General features: G+C 48.0%; 1 protein-coding gene and 1 pseudogene across 2 annotated transcripts; one reads left to right on the plus strand and one right to left on the minus strand.

Moving 5' to 3' along the window:
- Positions 1-7,650: 7,650 nt before the first annotated feature.
- LOC308530746 (beclin-2-like) lies at positions 7,651-9,059 on the minus strand (the record flags this gene model as incomplete). The annotated part of the gene is given in 3 exon segments (XM_081107428.1): positions 7,651-8,590; positions 8,592-9,037; positions 9,039-9,059. Coding segments are annotated over 3 exon segments (1,407 nt in total).
- A 6,900-nt stretch (positions 9,060-15,959) lies between these two features.
- LOC308518787 (MOB kinase activator 2-like) lies at positions 15,960-16,693 on the plus strand (annotated as a pseudogene). The gene has a single exon. The product of its transcript is annotated as an MOB kinase activator 2-like (transcript).
- Positions 16,694-20,714: the final 4,021 nt, after the last annotated feature.

The raw sequence follows: 20,714 nt of genomic DNA on the forward strand, positions 1-20,714 counted from the left end.
TCATCTGTTCATGTTTTGTCAGAAAACGGGGATGTGGGTTATCTGTTGAGTAACTTTATGTTGATTATTTTTATAAGGTACCTCCTTTCCACCTTTCTGTTGCACTGTGTTGCTTTCAAGAGTACTGTCTGATGTCTTACCACACTAGATTTTACACTTTGCAGAGGGAAGGACCCTTAGGATAGTTCACTACTTCAGCATCACACAGCTTGCAGACCACATGGTTTGTGATAAAGCATACCATTAAAAAAAGTTACTTTTAGAACGTTTTTCCACACTATCAAACTTTCTTGAGGAAGGTAGATCACAATGGTATAGTCTGTGTGTTTAAGTCGACAATCAAGGCAAGAGTACCCAATTAGTAGGTTTTCATCACTTCTAAGAGAGAGAAGTCTTTATTTTCAGAAAAGGATGCATCTGTGGACGGGGATTTTTGTGATCTTCCTTATTTACCACTAGAGGCCTGAAGGTCGTGTGGAAGGTCGTTCAGCTGTCCAGTCCAATTAGCATATTGTGCTTTTATTATTATAGACTAGAGGCCCGGTGCATGAAATGCGTGCACTGGGGGAGGAGGTGTCCCTCAGCCCAGCCTGCACCCTCTCCAATCTGGGACCCCTCGGGGACATTCCTCTCACAATCCAGGACTGCTGGCTCCCAACTGCTCGCCTGCCTGCCTGCCTGCCTGCCTGATCACCCCCTAACCACTCCCCTGCCAGCCTGATCAACGCCTAACTGCTCCCCTACCAGCCCGATTGTCCCCAACTGCCTTCCCCTGCCAACCTGGTCGCCTCCAACTGCCCTCCCCTGCCGGCCATCTTGTGATCACATGGGGGTGGCCATCTTTGTGTGAGGGCGTGACCATCAATTTGCATATTACCTCTTTATTATATAGAATAACTGTTCAGAGGAACCAGATCCCAGACCAGTCACAACTAGCACTTGGTAAAGTGCTCAGTAATGATCTATTGGGGTGAAACCTCTTGACCACCAATGTCTGTCTCAAACTAAAAGCTGTCTTACTTTAGTATTTCATTTAGTGCCTTGCTGGAGTTTGTAGCATAGAAAATAGGTGCTCAATAAAAATGTGTTGTAAAGGTGCCACAGAATATTTCCAATATTAGATGATCTGTGAGCTTTTTCTTAGGAAAAATCCCAAGCTCAGGTTCTGATCCTGTGAGGAATTGGTTTTCCTTTTAGGCACTTCAGGAATTTCTCAAAGCAGAGTACCTTCCTGGGGTTCATGATTTCACCTTGATGAGCATGATTTCACCTCTGGCCCACAGTAAATAGCACCAATCAAACAGGTACTTTTTTTCATGCCCTGCCCCCACCAGCATTTAGCTCTCTCCTTTGCAGTCATGTGCTGCATAACAATATTGCAGTTGATGACCTACTGCATATACCAAGGTGGTCCCATAGATGAAAATGGAGCGGAAAATTCCTATCACCATTTTAATAGCAAAATGCATTACTCACATGTTTGCGGTGATGCGGGTATAACAAACCTGTACTGCTAGTCGTATAAAAGTGTAGCACATACAGTGATGTACAATACATGATATTTGATGATGATGATAAACAGCTATCTTGCTGCTTTATGCATTTATCATACTACACCTTTATCATTATTTTAGAGTATACTCTTTCTGCTTAAAAAAAAAAGTTTGCTATAAAACTGTGCCATGCTACACTGACGGGCAGCAGCCTCAGACATCTTGTGTTTACCACATCACTTGATTGCGTCATGTTCTCTTGTGCTTGATTTAATCTCGTGCTGTTTTGTACAGTGGCATGTTGTATAGGCTTGTAGCCTAGGAGCCGTAGGCTGTGCCATATCGTCTAGGTGTGCAGTAGGCTGTGCCATATCGTCTAGGTGTGCAGTAGGCTGTGCCATATCGTCTAGGTGTGCAGTAGGCTGTGCCATATCGTCTAGGTGTGCAGTAGGCTGTGCCATGTCGTCTAGGTGTGCAGTAGGCTGTGCCATATCGTCGAAGTGTGGAGTAGGCTGTGCCATATCGTCCAAGTGTGGAGTAGGCTGTGCCATATCGTCCAGGTGTGGAGTAGGCTGTGCCATATCGTCCAGGTGTGGAGTAGGCTGTGCCATATCGTCCAGGTGTGCAGTAGGTTGTGCCATATCGTCGAGGTGTGGAGTAGGCTGTGCCATATCGTCGAGGTGTGGAGTAGGCTGTGCCATATCGTCCAGGTGTGCAGTAGGCTGTGCCATATCGTCCAGGTGTGGAGTAGGCTGTGCCATATCGCCCAGGTGTGGAGTAGGCTGTGCCATATCGTCCAGGTGTGGAGTAGGCTGTGCCATATCGTCCAGGTGTGGAGTAGGCTGTGCCATATCGTCCAGGTGTGCAGTAGGCTGTGCCATATCGTCGAGGTGTGCAGTAGGCTGTGCCATATCGTCGAGGTGTGGAGTAGGCTGTGCCATATCGCCCAGGTGTGCAGTAGGCTGTGCCATATCGCCCAGGTGTGGAGTAGGCTGTGCCATATCGCCCAGGTGTGGAGTAGGCTGTGCCATATCGCCCAGGTGTGGAGTAGGCTGTGCCATATCGTCTAGGTGTGCAGTAGGCTGTGCCATATCGTCCAGGTGTGGAGTAGGCTGTGCCATATCGTCCAGGTGTGGAGTAGGCTGTGCCATATCGTCCAGGTGGGGAGTAGGCTGTGCCATATCGTCCAGGTGTGGAGTAGGCTGTGCCATATCGTCCAGGTGTGGAGTAGGCTGTGCCATATCGTCCAGGTGTGGAGTAGGCTGTGCCATATCGTCCAGGTGTGGAGTAGGCTGTGCCATCAAGGTTTGTGTAAGTGCACTCTGTAATCTTCCTACGAGGATGAAATCGCCTAACGATGCATATCCTCATTGTTGCGGGGCATGCTTTCTTTTTTTCGGAATTTCTATGCAATCCTGCATTACGGAACTTTACTTTTACTATAAGTGTCATAGTATATGTTTCTAAAACATAAAAACCAGCATCTTTACATCTGAAAAATAATGTTTTTTAAATGTCATCAGATAATGTAATCATTCTCAAACAAAATTTTTTTGCAGTTTGCTTGAGTCAGGACCCAGATAAGATTCATGCATTGCAGTTGCTTGATTTGTCTTTAAAATCTCTTCTAATATATAGGTTTCTCCTCCCATCTTCCCCCCCCATTTATTTTTTGAAGAACCAACTTATTTGTTAAAAACTTTCCCACATTCAGAGTTTTGCTGAGTTCCCTGAGGTGTCGTTGTACATGTTTCTGTTTCCTGTCTATGCCATAAGTGTACAGGCTGAGTCAGATTCAAGATTATATTTTGACAAGAATGCTCTCTGGTGGTGGTGTATACGCCCACTAAGAAAGGTCTGCTTGTCTTTTTGAGGGCCGTTGCCTAGATTTATTAGTCAGTGGTGCTCGCTCTCACTCTCTCTTTTTTCTCTCACACTATATCTCCGTCCCTCGCTCCCACTCTCTCTAAAAATTAATGGAAAAATATCTGCTGGTGAGGATTAACTAAATAAGTAAGTACGTAAATAAATAAATAAACTGATGCATGAATTAAAAACCTAGCAGAGAGCAGAGTAGGGTAAGTTTATAGGTTTTCAGATTCTACACTGCAGTTGATCTTTAGAAAACTATTATTGTCCAGTTTTGGTGTTTTTGCAAATAATATCTACAGTTATCTGAAAAGGCTATTAAAATACAGAGTGACTGTATGAAGTGTGTTAAAGCATATAGATCAGTGGTTCTCAACCTTCCTAATGCCACGACCCTTTAATACAGTTACTCATGTTGTGATGACCCCCAATTTCATTGTTACAAATTGAACATAATTAAAGCATAGTGATTAATCACGAAAACAATATGTAATTATATATGTTTTCCGATGGTCTTAGGCGACACCTGTGAAAGGGTCGTTCGACCCCCAAAGAGGCTGCGACCCACAGGTTGAGAACTGGTGATATAGATCAATAAGATAGAATTAAAGAGTCCAGAAATTTATGGTTAATTGACTTTTGACAAAGGTGCCAAAACAACTCAATGGGAAAAAAGTAATCTTTTTAAAAAATTGTGCTCTTGCTGAAACCGGTTTGGCTCAGTGGATAGAGCGTCGGCCTGCGGACTGAAGAGTCCTAGGTTCGATTCCGGTCAAGGGCATGTACCTGGGTTATGGGCACATCCCCAGTAGGAGATGTGCAGGAGGCGGCTGATCGATGTTTCTCTCTCATCGATGTTTCTAACTCTCTATCTCTCTCCCTTCCTCTCTGTAAAAAATCAATAAAATATATTTTAAAAAAAAATTGTGCTCTTTACATATCCACATGCAAAAAGTGAAGTTGAACGCCCGCTTCATACCATATACAAAAAGTAACTCAAAATGGATAAAAAATTTGAGTGTAAGAGCCAAAACTTTTCGAAAAATATGGGGGTAAATCTTGGTGGTTTCTTAGATATGACACCACCAACAAAAGCAACCCAGGGAAAAATTGAACATCAAAGTATTTTATTTAAATTTTGTGCTTCACATTATACCAACAATGAAAAGACACCTCTCAGAATGAGAGAGAATTTTTGCAAGTAATATATCTGATGAAAGACTTGTATAAAGAACTTACAACTTACCAATAAAAAGACAACCCAATTTAAAGCTGAGCAAAGTATCTGAATAGACATTTCTCCAAAGAAGACAGAAAAACTGCATCATTAGCACTGAGGAAAATGCAAATCAAAACTGCAATGTAATACCACTTCACACCCACTTGAATAACCAGAATCAAAACATATATGTATTGACAAGGATGTGGAGAAACTGGAACTGTCATACATTGCTGGAGGGGCTTTAAGTGGTGTAGCCAACTACAGTCTGGCAGTTCCTTGAAAGATTAGACAGTTACCAGAGGACAGCAATTTTTCTCCTGGTTATATACCCTAGAGCAGCAGTCGCCAACCTTTTGGACCTCACGGACCACTGGTTGGCAACTGCTGCCCTAGAGTTGAAAGTGCAGGGGTAATGCCCTGACCCATGTGGCTTGGTTAGAGGATCGTCTCATACACCAAAAAGTCGTGGGTTCAATTTCCGGTCAGGGCACATACGGGAGGTAACCAATGGATTCAGTGTTCCTCACATCCATGTTTATTGCTCTCTTGTCCTCTAAAAAAAAAAGAAAGAAAATTCTGGGGTGAGCAAAAGTAGTTTTATGCTGGGGTCCAACCCCAGCAGGTCCAGGGGTCCCCAAAGGTGTGGACGGAGTCGGCGAAGAAGGGATGACACATAGGCAGCGTTCAGGTGATCATCATAGCAAGGTTCTCCGGCCAGGTTCTAGTCAGGTTCTCTTGCCATGTTCTATCCAGGTTCTGTAGCCAGGATAAGATTATGTAGCTTAAGCATGATTGTGATTAACTACCCGCCTGGCACTTAGTTAAGGGGTTTTATTCCCTCCCTAACTTCAGGGGAAAATCCCTACCTGGGGAAACAACCTTTCTCGGAGAGGTGACCTTGGTTAAAACACATAGCGCCAAGAAGGTGAGCAAACATTAAGAACAGTATGCCATACATGCCAGATCCCTTGAAACATGCTGTGCAGATGTTTCTTCCCTGCAGCGACTGTGTCAAGCAGCAAGGATGGACCGGCTCCCGGCAGTTTTACAGTTGTAATATAAAATAATGCAATAGTAAACAATAATAAACTCTATTTTGTGTACTCACAATTGTCAATCTACTTTTTGCCCAGCCCTAAATGTCTACACCAAATCCTGTACATGAATGCCCATAGCAGCATTATTGATAATAGCCAAAAAGTGGAAACAAGTGTCCAACAGATTAATGGGTAAATGAAATATGGTGTATCCACACAATAGAATGTTATCTGACAATAAAAAGCAAGTGCTGATGCTATCTATATTCTACAACACCTCATGTGCCTTCCAATTCTGTCATTGCAAATACACTGTAAAATGGAGCTGGACAGAGTTGGACTCTTGCTCTGCCACTTATTCCATGAGTGACCAGCTAATTGAGCAAGTCGCTCTGACAGTACTTCATATTGTTGTGAAGGTGCAGTGCCGAACTCAAGTCACGGGTCTCCATGCTACCTTCTTTCCTTGGAAGTTCCAATGAGCTAGTTATTAGAAGAAGAGGCTTAGAGCTATGAACCAGAAGGTCATAGAGAACATTCTAAGTGATTTTTCTCTTTGCAAAGGAATTTATGTAACTTCTCTTTGCAAAGGAATTTGTGTAGCTTCTTCTAATTAGTATCTCTTAAGCACAAGTTTAAGAGATAGGTAGTTTAGTTCAATGTGTGTCAAATTGTATAAGTCTGTTCCATATGTGTCTCAACATTTGAAGGCACTTTTAAATGAAATTCAGGTGGGGGGGGGGGGAGTGTAAGAAGTAGGCATACGCGTAAATGTGAAACTAAAACATCAAGAGAATTCAAGTAAAGTCACCATACGAGGGCTCAATCATATACAAGTGCATGTGTAAGAAAGTCAAAATAATGGAAAATATGTGGAATGAATTGGAAGGACAATAAATCCAAGTGATTGATAGGATGTAAAATATGTAAAGACTTTTAAGTTATTTTTTTATTTTAAAATATGTTTATTGATTTCAGAGAGGGAGAGAGAAATATCAATGATGAGCCTGGCCAGCATTGAGCTATGATCCAGGAGGTCACGGTTCCATTCCCCGTCAGGGCACATGCCCGGGTTGCAGGCTCCATCCCCACTAGGCGGGCGTGCAGGAGGCAGCTGATCAATAATTCTCTCATCATTAATTAACTGCCTCCTGCACGCCCCACACTGGGAATTGAGCCCACAACCGGGGCATGTGCCCTGACAGGGAATCAAACCGTGACCTCCTGGATCATAAGTCAGTGCTCAACCACTGAACCACACCAGCAGAGCTTTTTTCCTTTATTTTGTTTTGTTATTTTCCATCACCATTTATCGCCTCATACCCTCTTACACCTCCACCTCCCCCACACGCAATCGCCACACTGTTGTCAGTGCCCGTGATTTCTCTTTTTTTGCTCAATCTGTTGAGGGAAACCCCTGGTTAGGCTCGGGCTGCCTGTCGCTGTGTCCAATAATGAAGGCAGGGTTGATTCACATAAGGTGTTTATTGAGAAGGCCAGTCAACCAAGAAGACAGGGCACTTACAAACATTCAAATCCTGTCTTCCCAGTAAGGCGTAGGGGACAGGATTATAAAAGGAAGGGGCTGGGTGAGGCAGCCCTGGAGGTCCGCGGGTGTCAGCTGTTGTCCCTAATCATCAGGTGATGAGATGATGTTTTGACTCCAGGTGGGTCGGTCTCACCCTGCTTATCAGTTCTGCTTGCTGGATTCACAGCTGACTCACCTCCTTAATCGCTTCACACAGGCCTTAAAAAGGAAACTTAAAATGTAACCCCCTGTTCACAGATAAGAAACTTAGCCCCCTCGTCACATAAGTATATGTGTCCTAAGATTTAAAATATGATTATTTTTCAGATTAATTCAGGTGCTCGATCAGATTATAGAACCCCCCTATTAAAGCCCTCCACCCCTCTCCCTTTCCCAGACCTCCCTCCCCCATCAGAGCTGTCTGCCTGTTCTACGGTGTGTTTTTATCGTTTGTTCTTTCTCTGACTGGCGTATTTCACTTAGCATAATGTTCAAATAAACTTACTTGTGAGGATACCTTAAGGAGACCCCAGCGAGACTCCACTTGAAATTTGTGAGCATGAGTTTGAGCGCCTTTGTCCATCGCTCCTCCGTGTTCAGGCGGGTCCTGATGGAGTAGAACGCACCGGCTCCCGGGTCTCCCACCAGGCCGTCCCCCACGTGGACGGTGTAGGGCATGCAGAGGGCGGGCTCCCCCTTCTCCGCTGCCTCCTTGAACTGCTGCATGCAGTCCAGGAAGGCCGTCATCGCCTCGTCAAACTTGTTATCCACCAGAGCGCTCTGCCACGACGTGCAGAACAAAGGCAGCTCCACGGAGGCGTCTGTTAAGGACTTCAGATAGGAGTGGTCTCCGCACGGGCTGAGCCGGTACCTCTGAAACTGCAGGCCGACGGTGTCAGACAGGGCCAGGAGCAGCAAGGCCGTGTGCCCCCAGGCTGCGGTGATCTCACTCCAGCTCCAGGGGACAGTGGGGTTGCAGCCCAACCTGAAGCTATTGATGATGGCCAGGGGGCCATCACAGCAGATCTCAAACGCGGCCTTGAAGGCGTTGGTTCTCGTCAGCCGGGTGAGCTGGGTCTGGGCGTACAGCAGCCGGTCCTCCACGCTGCCCAGCTCATCCTGCAGTTCCAGTTGCTGCCGTTGCAGCTCACTGAGGTCCCTGTAGTACTGCCTCTCCTGCTCCAGCGTCTCCGTCTCTGCCCGGGCTGCCTCCAGAGCCACAGCTGCCTGTTCTCGGTTCTTCTCCACCTCCTCCAGCTCCTGGACCAGCCTCGCTTCCTCCAGCTCCATGGCCTTCAGCTCCTCCTGCAGTGTCTCCCTCTCGTCCTCACTTAATGCATCCCTGGTCTCCAAACAGCGCTGGTAGTCCTGAATGTCAGATTCTGAGGCCCTGAGCTGGGCGTCCAGCTGCTCCAGAAGGTTGTCAGTACAGCCCTCACACGGGGTGGTCCAGCTCTTCACCGGCTAGGATGTCAAAGACACCGCTCGTGGCTCTGTGGATGCTACTGAGAGTCCCCGCAGAGCCCAGCTCCCCGAGCAGGGTGAAGTTGCTGGGCCTGGACCAGGAAATCTCGTCCTCACTAAGGGTGGTCCAGCCAGAGGCACTCTCCTGCAGCTCTTCAAGGTCTGTGTCCATCCCGGAGGCAGAGCCTTCCTCCGGAGCTGCTCCTGGCTCCCCCTGGGCTGAGGGGAATTTCGAGGCTGCAGGTTCTTGGCTGAGGTCAAGGCCCAAGGTCTCTGAGGAACTAGTCCGCTTCAGGGGCCCGCGGCAGAAATGGCACATGAAGCGGATGGAGGACATGGTGGAGGTTTTGACTTTCACCGTTGACTCTAAGTTTCCTCTGGCTCCCCTGTTACTTCTCCACTTATACTTTGTAAGGTCCCATAGGGGAGTGAGTTTTAAAATGCATATCTCATCTCTCTCCGCCTCAAACCTTACCCTCCCTTAGCTGTTTTAGATAAGGGAGTCTTTCTCAGTGGAAAATCCAATCATCTCACATTCTTTTAACATTTTTAAGGCATATATTTTAAAAAAATATATCTTTATTGATTTCAGAGAGGAAGAGAGAGGGAGAGATAGAAACATCAATGATGAGAGAGAATCATTGATCGGCTGCCTCCTGCATGCCCTTGACCAGAATCGAACCCTGGACCCTTCAGTCCACAGAACCAAACCAGCTAGTGCTAAGGCATATCTTAAGAGTAATCTTTCTACACTTGATCTTAGCCAAAAGGCCGAGAAGAGATGAAAGTAATCTTCCTAAACCTAAAATCTGATCATGGTACCTCCCTCCTTAAAATGTTTAATGCCCTTATCTTACGGTGGTTCTCAACCTTCTGGCCCTTTAAATACAGTTCCTCATGTTGTGACCCAACCATAAAATTATTTTCGTTGCTACTTCATAACTGTAATGTTGCTACTGTTATGAATCATAATGTAAATATCTGATATGCAGGATGGTTTTAGGCGACCCCTGTGAAAGGGCCATTCGACCGCCAAAGAGGCCGAGACCCACAGGTTGAGAACCACTGCCTTAAGATAAGGTCTTAGCATCTTAACCTGATGCCAAGGCCTCTGCCCATCTTTTCAGCTTCTCTTCTCCCTCCCTCCCTCCCTTCTTTTTCCCTCCTCTCCCCTCCTCTCCCTTCCCCCTCCCCTCCCCTCCCCTCCCCTCCCCTCCTCTCCTTTCTTTTCTTTCTTTCTACTTTTAGATTCCCTGGACATCTTCCACTTCATAGAATGGGAAACTGAGGCATGGAGGTGGGGTATGTGGCAAGGATCATGATATATAGCAGGTGGCCAAGGGGTCCCTGTGCTGGGGATTGTGCCTCAGGTGGGAGGGAGGGCTGAGCAGGGCAGGTGTGGCCTGGGTTAGGGAGCCCGGGTCGGGGTGGGGTGGGGGCGGGGGCCAGAGGGGTCAGGGCGGGCATGGAGAATGCTCTCCTGGGAGGCGGCCTTGTGGATGAGCGCGGGGTACACAGGGGACGCCCCCTCATAGAGCACATCCTCACCGCTGAACATCTGGGAGATGGGTGTACCGGGCGCAGCGGCTGCAAGTCTCGGTCCCTGGTTGAAGAGCTGGATGAAGTCCAGAGCTGCTGCCACCAAGGCCCTCAGCCTGGTGAAAAGGTGGCCGCAGCACTCCCGGCGGGGCGCAGCTCCGGGACTTGAAGAGACCCCAGCGAGGCTGCACTTACAACCTGTGAGCAGGAGCCTGAGCGCCTTTGTCCACGCTCCGTGTTCACGCGGGTCCTGGTGGAGTAGAACGCACCGGCTCCCGGGCTCACCAGGCCGTCCCCCCCCGTGCACGGTGTGCAGAGGGCGGGCTCGCCCTGCTCCGCTGCCTCCTTGGTCTGCTGCAGGCAGTCCAGGAGGCCACCATCGCCTCGGCGAACTTGTTAACTTGTTACCCACGAGAGCGCCCTGCCCCCAGGTGCCAAGACTGTGTCTTAATCACTATTCAACACCTGGCACAGTGACTGGCACAAAGTAGATGCACGCACAGCATTTTCTGATTAATGAGTGAGAATATCTATTAAAGTTCCAAAATGAAAGAGAGAGAAAGAAAGAAGGAAAGAAGGAAGGGAAGGGAAGGGAAGAGAAGGGGAGGGGAGGGAAGGGAAGGGAAGGAAAGGGAAGGGAAGGGGAGGGGAGGGGAAGGGAGGGGAGGGAGGGGAGGGGAGGGGAAGGGAAGGGAAGGGAGGGGAGGGGAGGGGAGGGAAGGGAAGGGAAGGGAGAAAGAAAGAAAAAAGGTCCTACTTTATGGCATTTTTTGGTGACTGCAAATAAAGAAAAGTTTACAAAGGAAAAAAATCAGATTGACTTAAGAATTCTCACCTATCAAAGCAATATTGTTAAGAAAAGGAGTTTAGCCCTAACCAGTTTGGCTCAGTGGATAAAGCGTCAGCCTGCGGACTGAAGGGCCCCAGGTTCGATTCCGGTCAAGGGCATGTACCTTGGTTGTGGGCACACCCCCAGTAGGAGGTGTGCAGGAGGCAGCTGATCGATGTTTCTCTCTCATCGATGTTTCTAACTCTCTATCCCTCTCCCTTCCTCTCTGTAAAAAATCGATAAAATATATTTTTTTTAAAAGAAAAGGAGTTTAAGGAGATATTACTTCACCTGTCAGAATGGCTATCATAAATAAATCAACAAAAACAAGCATTGGCAAAAGTGTGGAGACAAGGGAACCCTTATGCACTGTTGGGAATGTAAATTAGTGCAGCCACTGGAAAAGAGTATGAAGATTCCTCAGAACATTAAAAATAGAACTAACATGACCAGCAATTCCACTTCTGGGTATTTACCTGAAGAATTTCAAAATACTCCTTTGAAAAGACATATGCACTCCTATATTCATTGCAGAATTATTTACAATAACCTAAGTATCCTTCAATAGGCGAATGGAATATTACTCAGCCATAAAAAAGTGAAATCTTGCCATTTGTGACAACATAGACCAGAGGGTATTATGTTAAGTGAAATAATCATACAGAGAAACACAAATACCATATAGTTGTACTTAACATGTGACTTAACATGTGGAATCTAAAAAACAAACTCTGATACAGAGAGGAACTTGATGGTTGCCAGATGAGAAAGGGGTTTGAGGGGGGCGGGTGAAAAGGGAAAGGGATTAAAATGTACAAATTGACAGTTATAAAAAAAAACCCATAGGGATGTAAAGTATAGCATAGGGAATATAGTCAATAAGTATATTGCCAGATGGTTATTATATTTATTGAAGGATCACTTTTTTTAAATATATTTTATTGATTTTTTACAGAGAGGAATGGAGAGGGATAGAGAGTTAGAAACATCGATGAGAGAGAAACAAAAACCAGCCACCTCCTGCACAACCCCCACTGCGGATGTGCCCCAACCAAGGTACATGCCCTTGACCAGAACCGAACCCGGGACCCTTCAGTCCGCAGGCTGATGCTCTATCCACTGAGCCAAACCGGTTAGGGCTGGAGGATCACTTTTTAAGATAAATGTCTAACCACTATGCTGTACACCTAATGTAATTCTATATAATAAAAGGCTAATATGCAAATCAACCAAACGGCAAAATGACTCGTCGCTATGACATGCACTCACCACCAAGGGGCAGACACTCAACGCAGGAGCTGCCCCCAGCTGACAGGCCCCAACTGGCAGTGGTGAAGGGCAGGGCTGGTGAGTGGGCGGCGCCAGGCCAGCCAAGGTGGGTGCGAGCAGGGGGGGCCGTCGATCACCCTGTAGGTTGCTCGGCAGAGGGAGGTAACCAGCGGTGGCAGTGGGGGGCGGGGCTGGCAAGCGGGTGGCACCAGGCCAAGGCGGGTGTGAACCAGTCACCCCACAGATTGGCCCTTATTGTTGGCTAGGCCTGGGGACCCTACCCATGCATGAATTTTATGCACTGGGCCTCTAACCCAGGAGTGGGCAAACTTTTTGACTTGAGGGCCACAATGGGTTCTTAAACTGGACTGGAGGGCCGGAACAAAAGCATGGATGGAGTGTTTGTGTGAACTAATATAAATTCAAAGTAAACATCATGACATAAAAGGGTACGGTCTTTTTTTTTTTTTAGTTTTATTCATTTCAAACAGGCCGGATCCGGCCTGCAGGCCGTAGTTTGCCCACAGCTGCTCTAGTCTATATATATAAAAGGCTAAGTGCGTGTCCATCCAATCAGTTGCTATGATGTGCACTGACCACCAGGGGGCAGACACTCAACACAGTAGCTGCCATGATGCACACTGGCCATTTAAAAATAAACGGCACCAGGACCTGGTGCCAACCAACCAATACTTGGCTTTCCCCAAGGGACACAGGCCCCACCACCACCCCAGAGTGACATCCCATCAAATTGCAGCCAATGCTGCCAAGACCCCATGGCAGAAAATGCGGCCCACAGCCCAGCCCAGCCCAGCCCAGCCCGGAAATGGTGGCTGTGGGTGCCAGGTAATGATGTCACATAGCAACTCCTGGCTTCCTCTCCCTAGCGACTAGCCTCCTTGGAGTTTCTTCCGCACAGGAACACGACCTGCTTTATAGCCAGGTGCAAACATTTTACAAATTACAACATTAACCAAATGTTTGTGAAGCATTTTCCTGTGCCTCATCTCATTTGATCCTCACAGAAGTCCTGGAGTAGGTAGATAGGAGACTCGGTGGAATCCTATTTTCATTAGCAAGTCACAAATAGTGATATTAAAATATTTCTTCTCATTAATTTCCTTTCAATGTGCATGAATCCATGCACTGGGACACTAGTAACAGAATAAAGAAGAAAAAAATCTCATGATTATCTCAAAAGTCAGAAAAACCTGACCACACTCAATATCCATTCATGATTACAACTCTAAAAATAAAAAAAAAAACTATGTCTTTAGCAAACATCATACTTAGTGGTGAATTATTCAAAGCTTTTCTGCTTAGTTAAGGAATATGTTAGGGATACCTACCATCCCCATTTCTATTTTCCTGCAGGTGCCAGCTAGTTCAAAAGGAAAGAAAAGTCACAGGGATTGGAAAGGAAAAAACAAGACTGGTATTTCTGTAGACGACTTAAATGTGTGTTTGAAGAGAAATTTAAAAACTATAAAAATTAGACTTAAGGTTCGAAAGGTTTTTACTTACCAGCATCAAACATAAAATGAACTTTCAACAAGAGTCCACTGATCAGGAGAAACAATGGCCTTGGGAGGACTTCTCTGGCAAAGGGAGCAGGATGACAGGACTCAAGTCCCGTAGAACCACCTCCGACGTGACTTCAAGAAACAGCTCCGGCCCTGACTGGTTTGGCTCAGTGGATAGAGCCTCGGCCTATGGACTGAAAGGTCCCAGGTTCGATTCCGGTCAAGGGCATGTACCTGGGTTGCAGGCATATCCCCAGTAGGAGATGTGCAGGAGGCAGCTGATCGATGTTTCTCTCTCATCGATGTTTCTGGCTCTCTGTCTCTCTCCCTTCCTCTCTATAAAAAATCAATAAAATATATTAAAAAAAAAAAAAAGAAAAGAAAAGAAACAGCTCCGGCCCTGACTGGTTTGGCTCAGTGGATAGAGCGTCGGCCTATGGACTGAAAGGTCCCGGGTTCGATTCCGGTCAAGGGCATGTACCTTGGTTGCGGGCACATCTCCAGTGGAAGGTGTGTGAGAGGCAGCTGATTGATGTTTCTCTCTCATCGATGTTTCTGGCTCTCTGTCTCTCTCCCTTCCTCTCTATAAAAAATCAATAAAATATATTAAAAAAAGAAAAAAAAGAAACAGCTCCGGGAATAGACCACAAATACCGAATATCAAACAGCTGCAAGAGTCGGTGCCTCTAGTTGCCAGGATCCCTTATCCGGGTGTCAAAGAAAGAATTCCTAATGTCTTGTGCAGCCTGATCAGACCTGTATGTTCTTAAAACCATTGGGACATCAGTGGGTGCATGCTATAGGCAAACTCTCCTGCATCTTGCCTTTTGGACTTACCAGGGATATAGTTGGAGATAAATCCACATTAACAAGTATATCAGCTTCATTCATTTTTTAAAAAATCTTTTTAGCCAAACCGGTTTGGCTCAGTGGATGGAGCGTTGGCCTGCGGACTCGGGGGTCCCAGGTTCGATTCCGGTCGAGGGCATGTACCTAGGTTGCGGGCAGATCCCCAGTAGGAGGTGTGCAGGAGGCAGCTGGTCGATGTTTCTCTCTCACCGATGTCTCTGGCTCTCTGTCCCTCTCCCTCCCTCTCTGTGAAAAATCAATAAAATATATTTTTTTAAAAAAACAAACTTTTTAGTTTGAGATAATTTCAACCTTGCAGAATAGCACGAAGAACTCCAGGATGCCTTCACCCGGGCTCACCAGTTGCTGACATTGGCTGCATTTGCCGCTTACTTGCTAACCACTCCCCCATCCCCTCACACGTGTCTGTGTCAGTGCGTGTCCCGAGCCATTGGAGAGCAGGTTGCATATGTCATGACCCTAAATCCGTCAGGGTGTATTTCTTGAGAATAAGGATATTCTCTTTTGCAAACAGTACACTTTTATAAGATTCAATGTTGGTACAAACTATCCATTTATAACCCACATGCAGATTTCATCAGTTGTACCAAAAATGTCCTCTTACAGCAATTTTACTTTCCTGATCCAGCATCCCCTCCAGGATTGGGTATAATATTTGTCTTGTTTTATTTAATCTGGTATCGTTTTCAGCCTTCGTTATCGTTCCTGACATTGATATTTTTGAAGAGGTGTTTTTACTACCTCCTTCATTTTACTTGATGAAGAGTTGGTAGGAGACAAATTGGGTTGGCCCTGAAGGCTGTTTCTTACCTCCTCCCTATATCAGCAATTTTCAACCCGCGTGCTGTGGCAGGCACACTGGTGTGCCACAAGAATCTGTAAAACATGCAATACCTGACTAGTCAGGGGCACTGACCTCTTCCCTCTGACTGTCAAGCTAAAAAATGACAACAGCCAACACAACAATAGCCATCTGGTGTGAATGAATCAAAACGATACCTATTTTCTGCTCCTCAGAGGGCGGGACCATGCCAGCCAGGTGCCTAGGGCCGTCCCGAGGGCTGCGGGGCAGGCTGGCGCTTGGCACTCGGTGTGTCCCCTCAGCTGGGGCCAGCCCACCAGTGCTCTGTGTGTTCCTAGAGCCAGGCTCCTTTCTTAGGCGATGCGGGGGCAGCCCCACAGCACCTCCAGGCGGCCCAGCAGGCCTCACTCACACCTGCCCAGCACAGATGGGCCACACGACGACGGGTGAGCGGGGCTGTGGCATTGGACGGGTCTCGTGGACAGGAAGCGTGCGGGCCTGTGCGATGACCACGATGGGGGCAGTGGCTGGCTGTGGCCGCTCCTGTAACGGCCTCTCCAGGCTGGTGCTCAGGCATGTTCGTGAGTCACTGGTGGCACTGCTCCTAAGCAGCAAAGCGCGGAGGACGTCCAAAGCAAAGCCCAACGGGAAGAAGCCCGCGGCCGAGGAGGAGAAGGTGTACCTGGAGCCAGGGTATGCCAAGTCCAGGATCACCGACTGCGAGTTCAGGGAGCTGGGGGTGCTGCCCCGGGAGATCGACCTCCACGAGTGGCTGGCCCGCAACACCACCGCGTTCTTCACCCGCAGGACAGCACGATCTGGGAGCTCTGCACCGGGAGGCGTGCCACACCATGGCTGTGTGCAATGCACAGATCTGCTGGTGTGACAAGCAGGGAAGGTCAAGTGCACTGCCCCCCGGACGTCGACTTGGTCATGAGCTCTGTGCAGAAGCTGGTGACGGACGAGGACGTGTTCCCCAGCTCCTTCGAGTCCCTGGTGAAGAAGATCTGCAGGTACCTGTTCCACGTGCTGGCCCACATCTCCTCGTCCCACTTCAAGGAGACCCTGGCGCTCGAGCTGCATGGACACTTGAACACCCTCTCCATCCACTTCATCCTCTTCGCCAGGGAGTTCACTCTCCTGGATCCCAAAAGACCGCCGTCATGGACAACCTCACGGAGGTGCTGTGCAGCGGCGGGGGCCAGCGGTGGGGGTCCCGGGGCACAGAACCACGTGAAGGAGAGGTGAGCCGCATGGCCAGACAGGCGTGCACGTGTGCAGAGACGGTGGCATGTGTGCCGGCGTCTGCCTGCTTCCCGCGCCACTTTCCTGTTGGACGGACAAGTGCCGCTTGTGAGAAGCACCTGGGACTCCTTCCTTCGCTCAGCACGCCGAGGGGACGCTGCTCTGTCTCCTCCGGGCTTCCTTTCCTTGTCTTCTCTGCGGCCCGGCCCCACCTCCCCGGCTCTGCCCTCTGAGAAGTCGCCAGTGAGATGGGGCTCCTCCCAGGCCTGGGGCTGCAGACCAGGGTTCCTCTCGGCTGTGTTGTTTCAGGGCGGGTTACCTTACATTCCTCCTGTCTCCCCTCGACTGGAACTTGGCTGTTGGCAGTTCAGCATGGGCGGGAGAGGGAGGCCAGTGATGCTCGGTAGCCCCCCCCCCGCCCCAGCCCATGTCCCCGTTCCTCCTGCCCCTGCCGCCCAAGAGGGACCCCTGGACTAGCCCGCCTTGGGACTGAGGCATCGGGGCGGCAGCCTGTGCGGAGCAGCTGTGGGCAGAAGGCAGAGCCTTGCACGCTCTGCTCCTCTCTGTTTGCTCGAATATAAAGAATTCTCTCAGGTTAAAAAAAAAAATGATACCTATTTTGTCAGATGGGCAAAAATATATTTTTGGTGTGCTGCCGAATTTTAGTAATTTAGTTTATGTGCGCCATGAGATGAAAAAGGTAGGAAATCGCTGCCCTACCGATTCTGAGTTAGCACAAAGGAAGAACAGCGTGGTACCAGTGATGGGGCTCTGGGGGCTCCCCATCCTCACAAGACCACTTCCTGTCCAGGTTGCTTTCATGCTCCAAGGCTGCGTATATTCTCTGGCCCCTTTTCCTCTAGAGAGAGCACTGGATGGGGGAGGAGAGGAGGGTGGAATCCCTCTTTACTGAAGAACTTTCTTGTTTTAAAAATAAATATATTTTTATTGATTTCAGAAAGAGGAAGGGAGACGGAGAGAGATAGAAATATCAATGATGAGAGAGAATCATCGATTGCACACCCCCTACTGGGGATCCAGCCCCCAACCCGGCATGTGCCCTTATGAGGAATGCAACCGCGACCTCCTGCGCCATGGGTGGACGCTCAGCCTCAGCCACCCCAGCGGACTGAAGAGCTTTCTTAAGCACAGGTCTCTATGTAGAACATGAGGCTCAGGAGATCATGTGTGCTTAGCTCATAAACTATTTTATAATAAACCCTTTATGTTTGCCCTTTGGGGCACTAGTGGGATTATGTATGTGTGTGGTGTGCACACGCATGTGTGTGCACCCCCTTTGCACTGTAATTAATGATCCAGTCCACCTCAGTGCTACGCATTTTTGGAAGCGGGAAAATCCAACTGCCTCCCTCCCCGGGGTAAGAAACGGTCCCCCCACTCCCAGTGCTGGAATGTGAGTCACTGGAGGGAGGATGCCTGCGTCTCCATGGTGTCCACTGATTCCGGGCGGGTAAATCTTCGTGTGTGTGCGTGTATGTGCGTGTGTGTGTGTGTGTGTGTGTGTGTACATGCGTGTTTGCTCAATAAACCTATACAAGAGAACCTGAGTGATGGAGGAATAGATGTTATATATTTAGCTCATTCTTTGAAACAGAATCGGCTACAAAGTTTTTAAGCAACCAAGTAACAGTATCTCATGGCAACATGTTAGAATATGGAAGGTGAATGGCAAGGATTATGATGCATAGAAAATCCAGGTTGGAATGTAGCTGACGTGCAGATAAACACCAGATTGCAGCTACTGAAAGGTGGGGGGAGGGACATACAGTTTATTACAAACAAAGAGAGCCAAGATAACAGGCTCGGAGAAATGAAGTTCAAAGGACTAGAAGTGGCTCCCGAATAGCAGTGAAAAGTCCAACGTGGTTTCACTAACATGACTTCGCAGCGGCCTCCCCCCGGCGATGACTTCGGCATCTACTACGTCCTGTGAGCCTCTGTCCGCTGCGGCTTTCTCACTGGGGGGGCGGGTGCGGGAGCCCACGCTAACGCAGTCGGGGAACCTGCCGCCTTTGGGAGGGTTCTCCCAGCCCTCACCCACTGGAGGTCCCCCGGAAGGAAGGGAAGATGCTATTTGACATGTAGGCAGTAGATATTCTAAAGGACGACAGCCCAGACCTCCCGTGACATCGGTCAATAGAAGTGAAACGACCCTCCATGTAACAGTGAGCCCTTTCGGACCCGCAGGGTGGTGCCGGGGGGAGGTGGCCATCAATGGAGACCCCACTTAATACCGTAGATGGAAAGACAACTCATGAAGGACAAAGATGCCGGGCCGCCTGGCCAATAGCCAACTCACAAAAGGAAACGGTGGAGGGAGGAGGACTCCCCAGGAGCCCAGCGAGCCCCCGCCCCCCGCAGGTCCGGCTGAGTCCCCTGAGCGCTTTCCTTCTGGAGCTCCCTGTTGGGGACGTCCTAGATCAGCCACTTCTTTAAAAAGACCTTGGGTTAGCTCCTGTTCGCTGTGCGGTCTGTGCCACACGCCTGCATCATTTAATCTAATCCTGCCACCAGCCTTGGAGGCGGGCAGTGCTCCTGTCTCACAGATGAGAACCAGGCATGAGTCCCAGATCCTGTAACGCAGTGGTTCTCAACCTTCCTAATGCCGCGGCCCTTCAATAGTTCCTCATGTTGTGGTGACCCCCAACCACAAAATTATTTTCGTTGCTACTTCATAACTGTAATTTTGCTACTGTTATGAATCATAATGTAAATATCTGATATGCAGGATGTATTTTCATTGTTACAAATTGAACATAATTAAAGCATAGTGATTAATCACAAAAACAATATGTAATTATATATGTGTTTTCTGATGGTCTTAGGCGACCCCTGTGAAAGGGTCGTTCGACCACCAAAGGGGTCGCGACCCACAGGTTGGCGACCCACAGGTTGAGAACCGCTGCTGTAACTGGTAAGCGGCAGGTCAGGATGTAAACCAAGCTGTTTTTCACACAAGGTCTATACTTGTCCTCTCTTTCCCATGTGTGTGTTTGTCTATGTCTGTATATACATATACAATGTGCACATATGTATATATGTGCTTTTAGTATATGTACATAATATACACAATATGTATATATGTATGTGTGTACACACACCCAACTATTAATATCCTATATAATAAAAGGCTAATATGCAAATTGTCCCCTCCACCAGGAGTTTGACCAGGGGCGGGGTGGCTGTCTAACCACCTTTGGCCCCTCCCCTCCAACCCCCACTCCCCGCCTCCAATCAGGTTTCCCCCTTTGGGGGCTGGCCACAGCCCCTCCCTCTGACCAGCCTGGCCCCATGGGCCCCAATCAGGGTGGGCCAGCCGGATCCCACCCATGCACAAATTCGTGCACTGAGCCTCTAGTATAATATATAACTCCAGATAACTCTTGACAGATGGCAGGTAGGGTAGGTAGGTAGATAAACATTCCTTCTCTCTACATATCACTGCACACCCCTTAATATATTGCCATAGGCCAATGACTAAACCACTGAAACATAGTACCTCATCTATAACACAGGATTTAAAAATAATTATGCACATTCCATAGAACTGTTTCTAGAATTAAATGGGAAAATACATGTTAAGTACTTAATATAGCGCCAGGCTTAATTCATGATGGCTATTGCTATTATTAACTACTATCTACTATTATTACTACTAATAATAATTAAATGTCTTGCCCAACAAGAAGGGACACGCTTTGCTATTTAGAGGGAGAGTCTGCGTTTTTAGCCAAGCAATTCTAGGGCTCTGAAAGGGCACTATGTTCTGGCCCCTTTGGTTTGAGGAGGAAACTTTATCTCCGCTTATTTGGCTGCAGGCACCGTTCAAAGAGTTCTGGACTAACTAACGCAATTTTAGACGCCAAGCTCAAATACTTCTGTCCTTGTGAGGGATGTGCTTGATGGAAGCCTTATGAAGAAGGCTTCTGGTCCCGGCCGGGTGGCTCAGTTGCTTGGAGGATCGTCCTGTACAACAAAAGGTGGCATCCCCTGGTCGGGGCGT

The sequence above is a fragment of the Myotis nattereri genome, assembly GCF_964212035.1.
Source record: "Myotis nattereri genome assembly, chromosome: 1".
Lineage (NCBI taxonomy): Eukaryota > Metazoa > Chordata > Mammalia > Chiroptera > Vespertilionidae > Myotis > Myotis nattereri.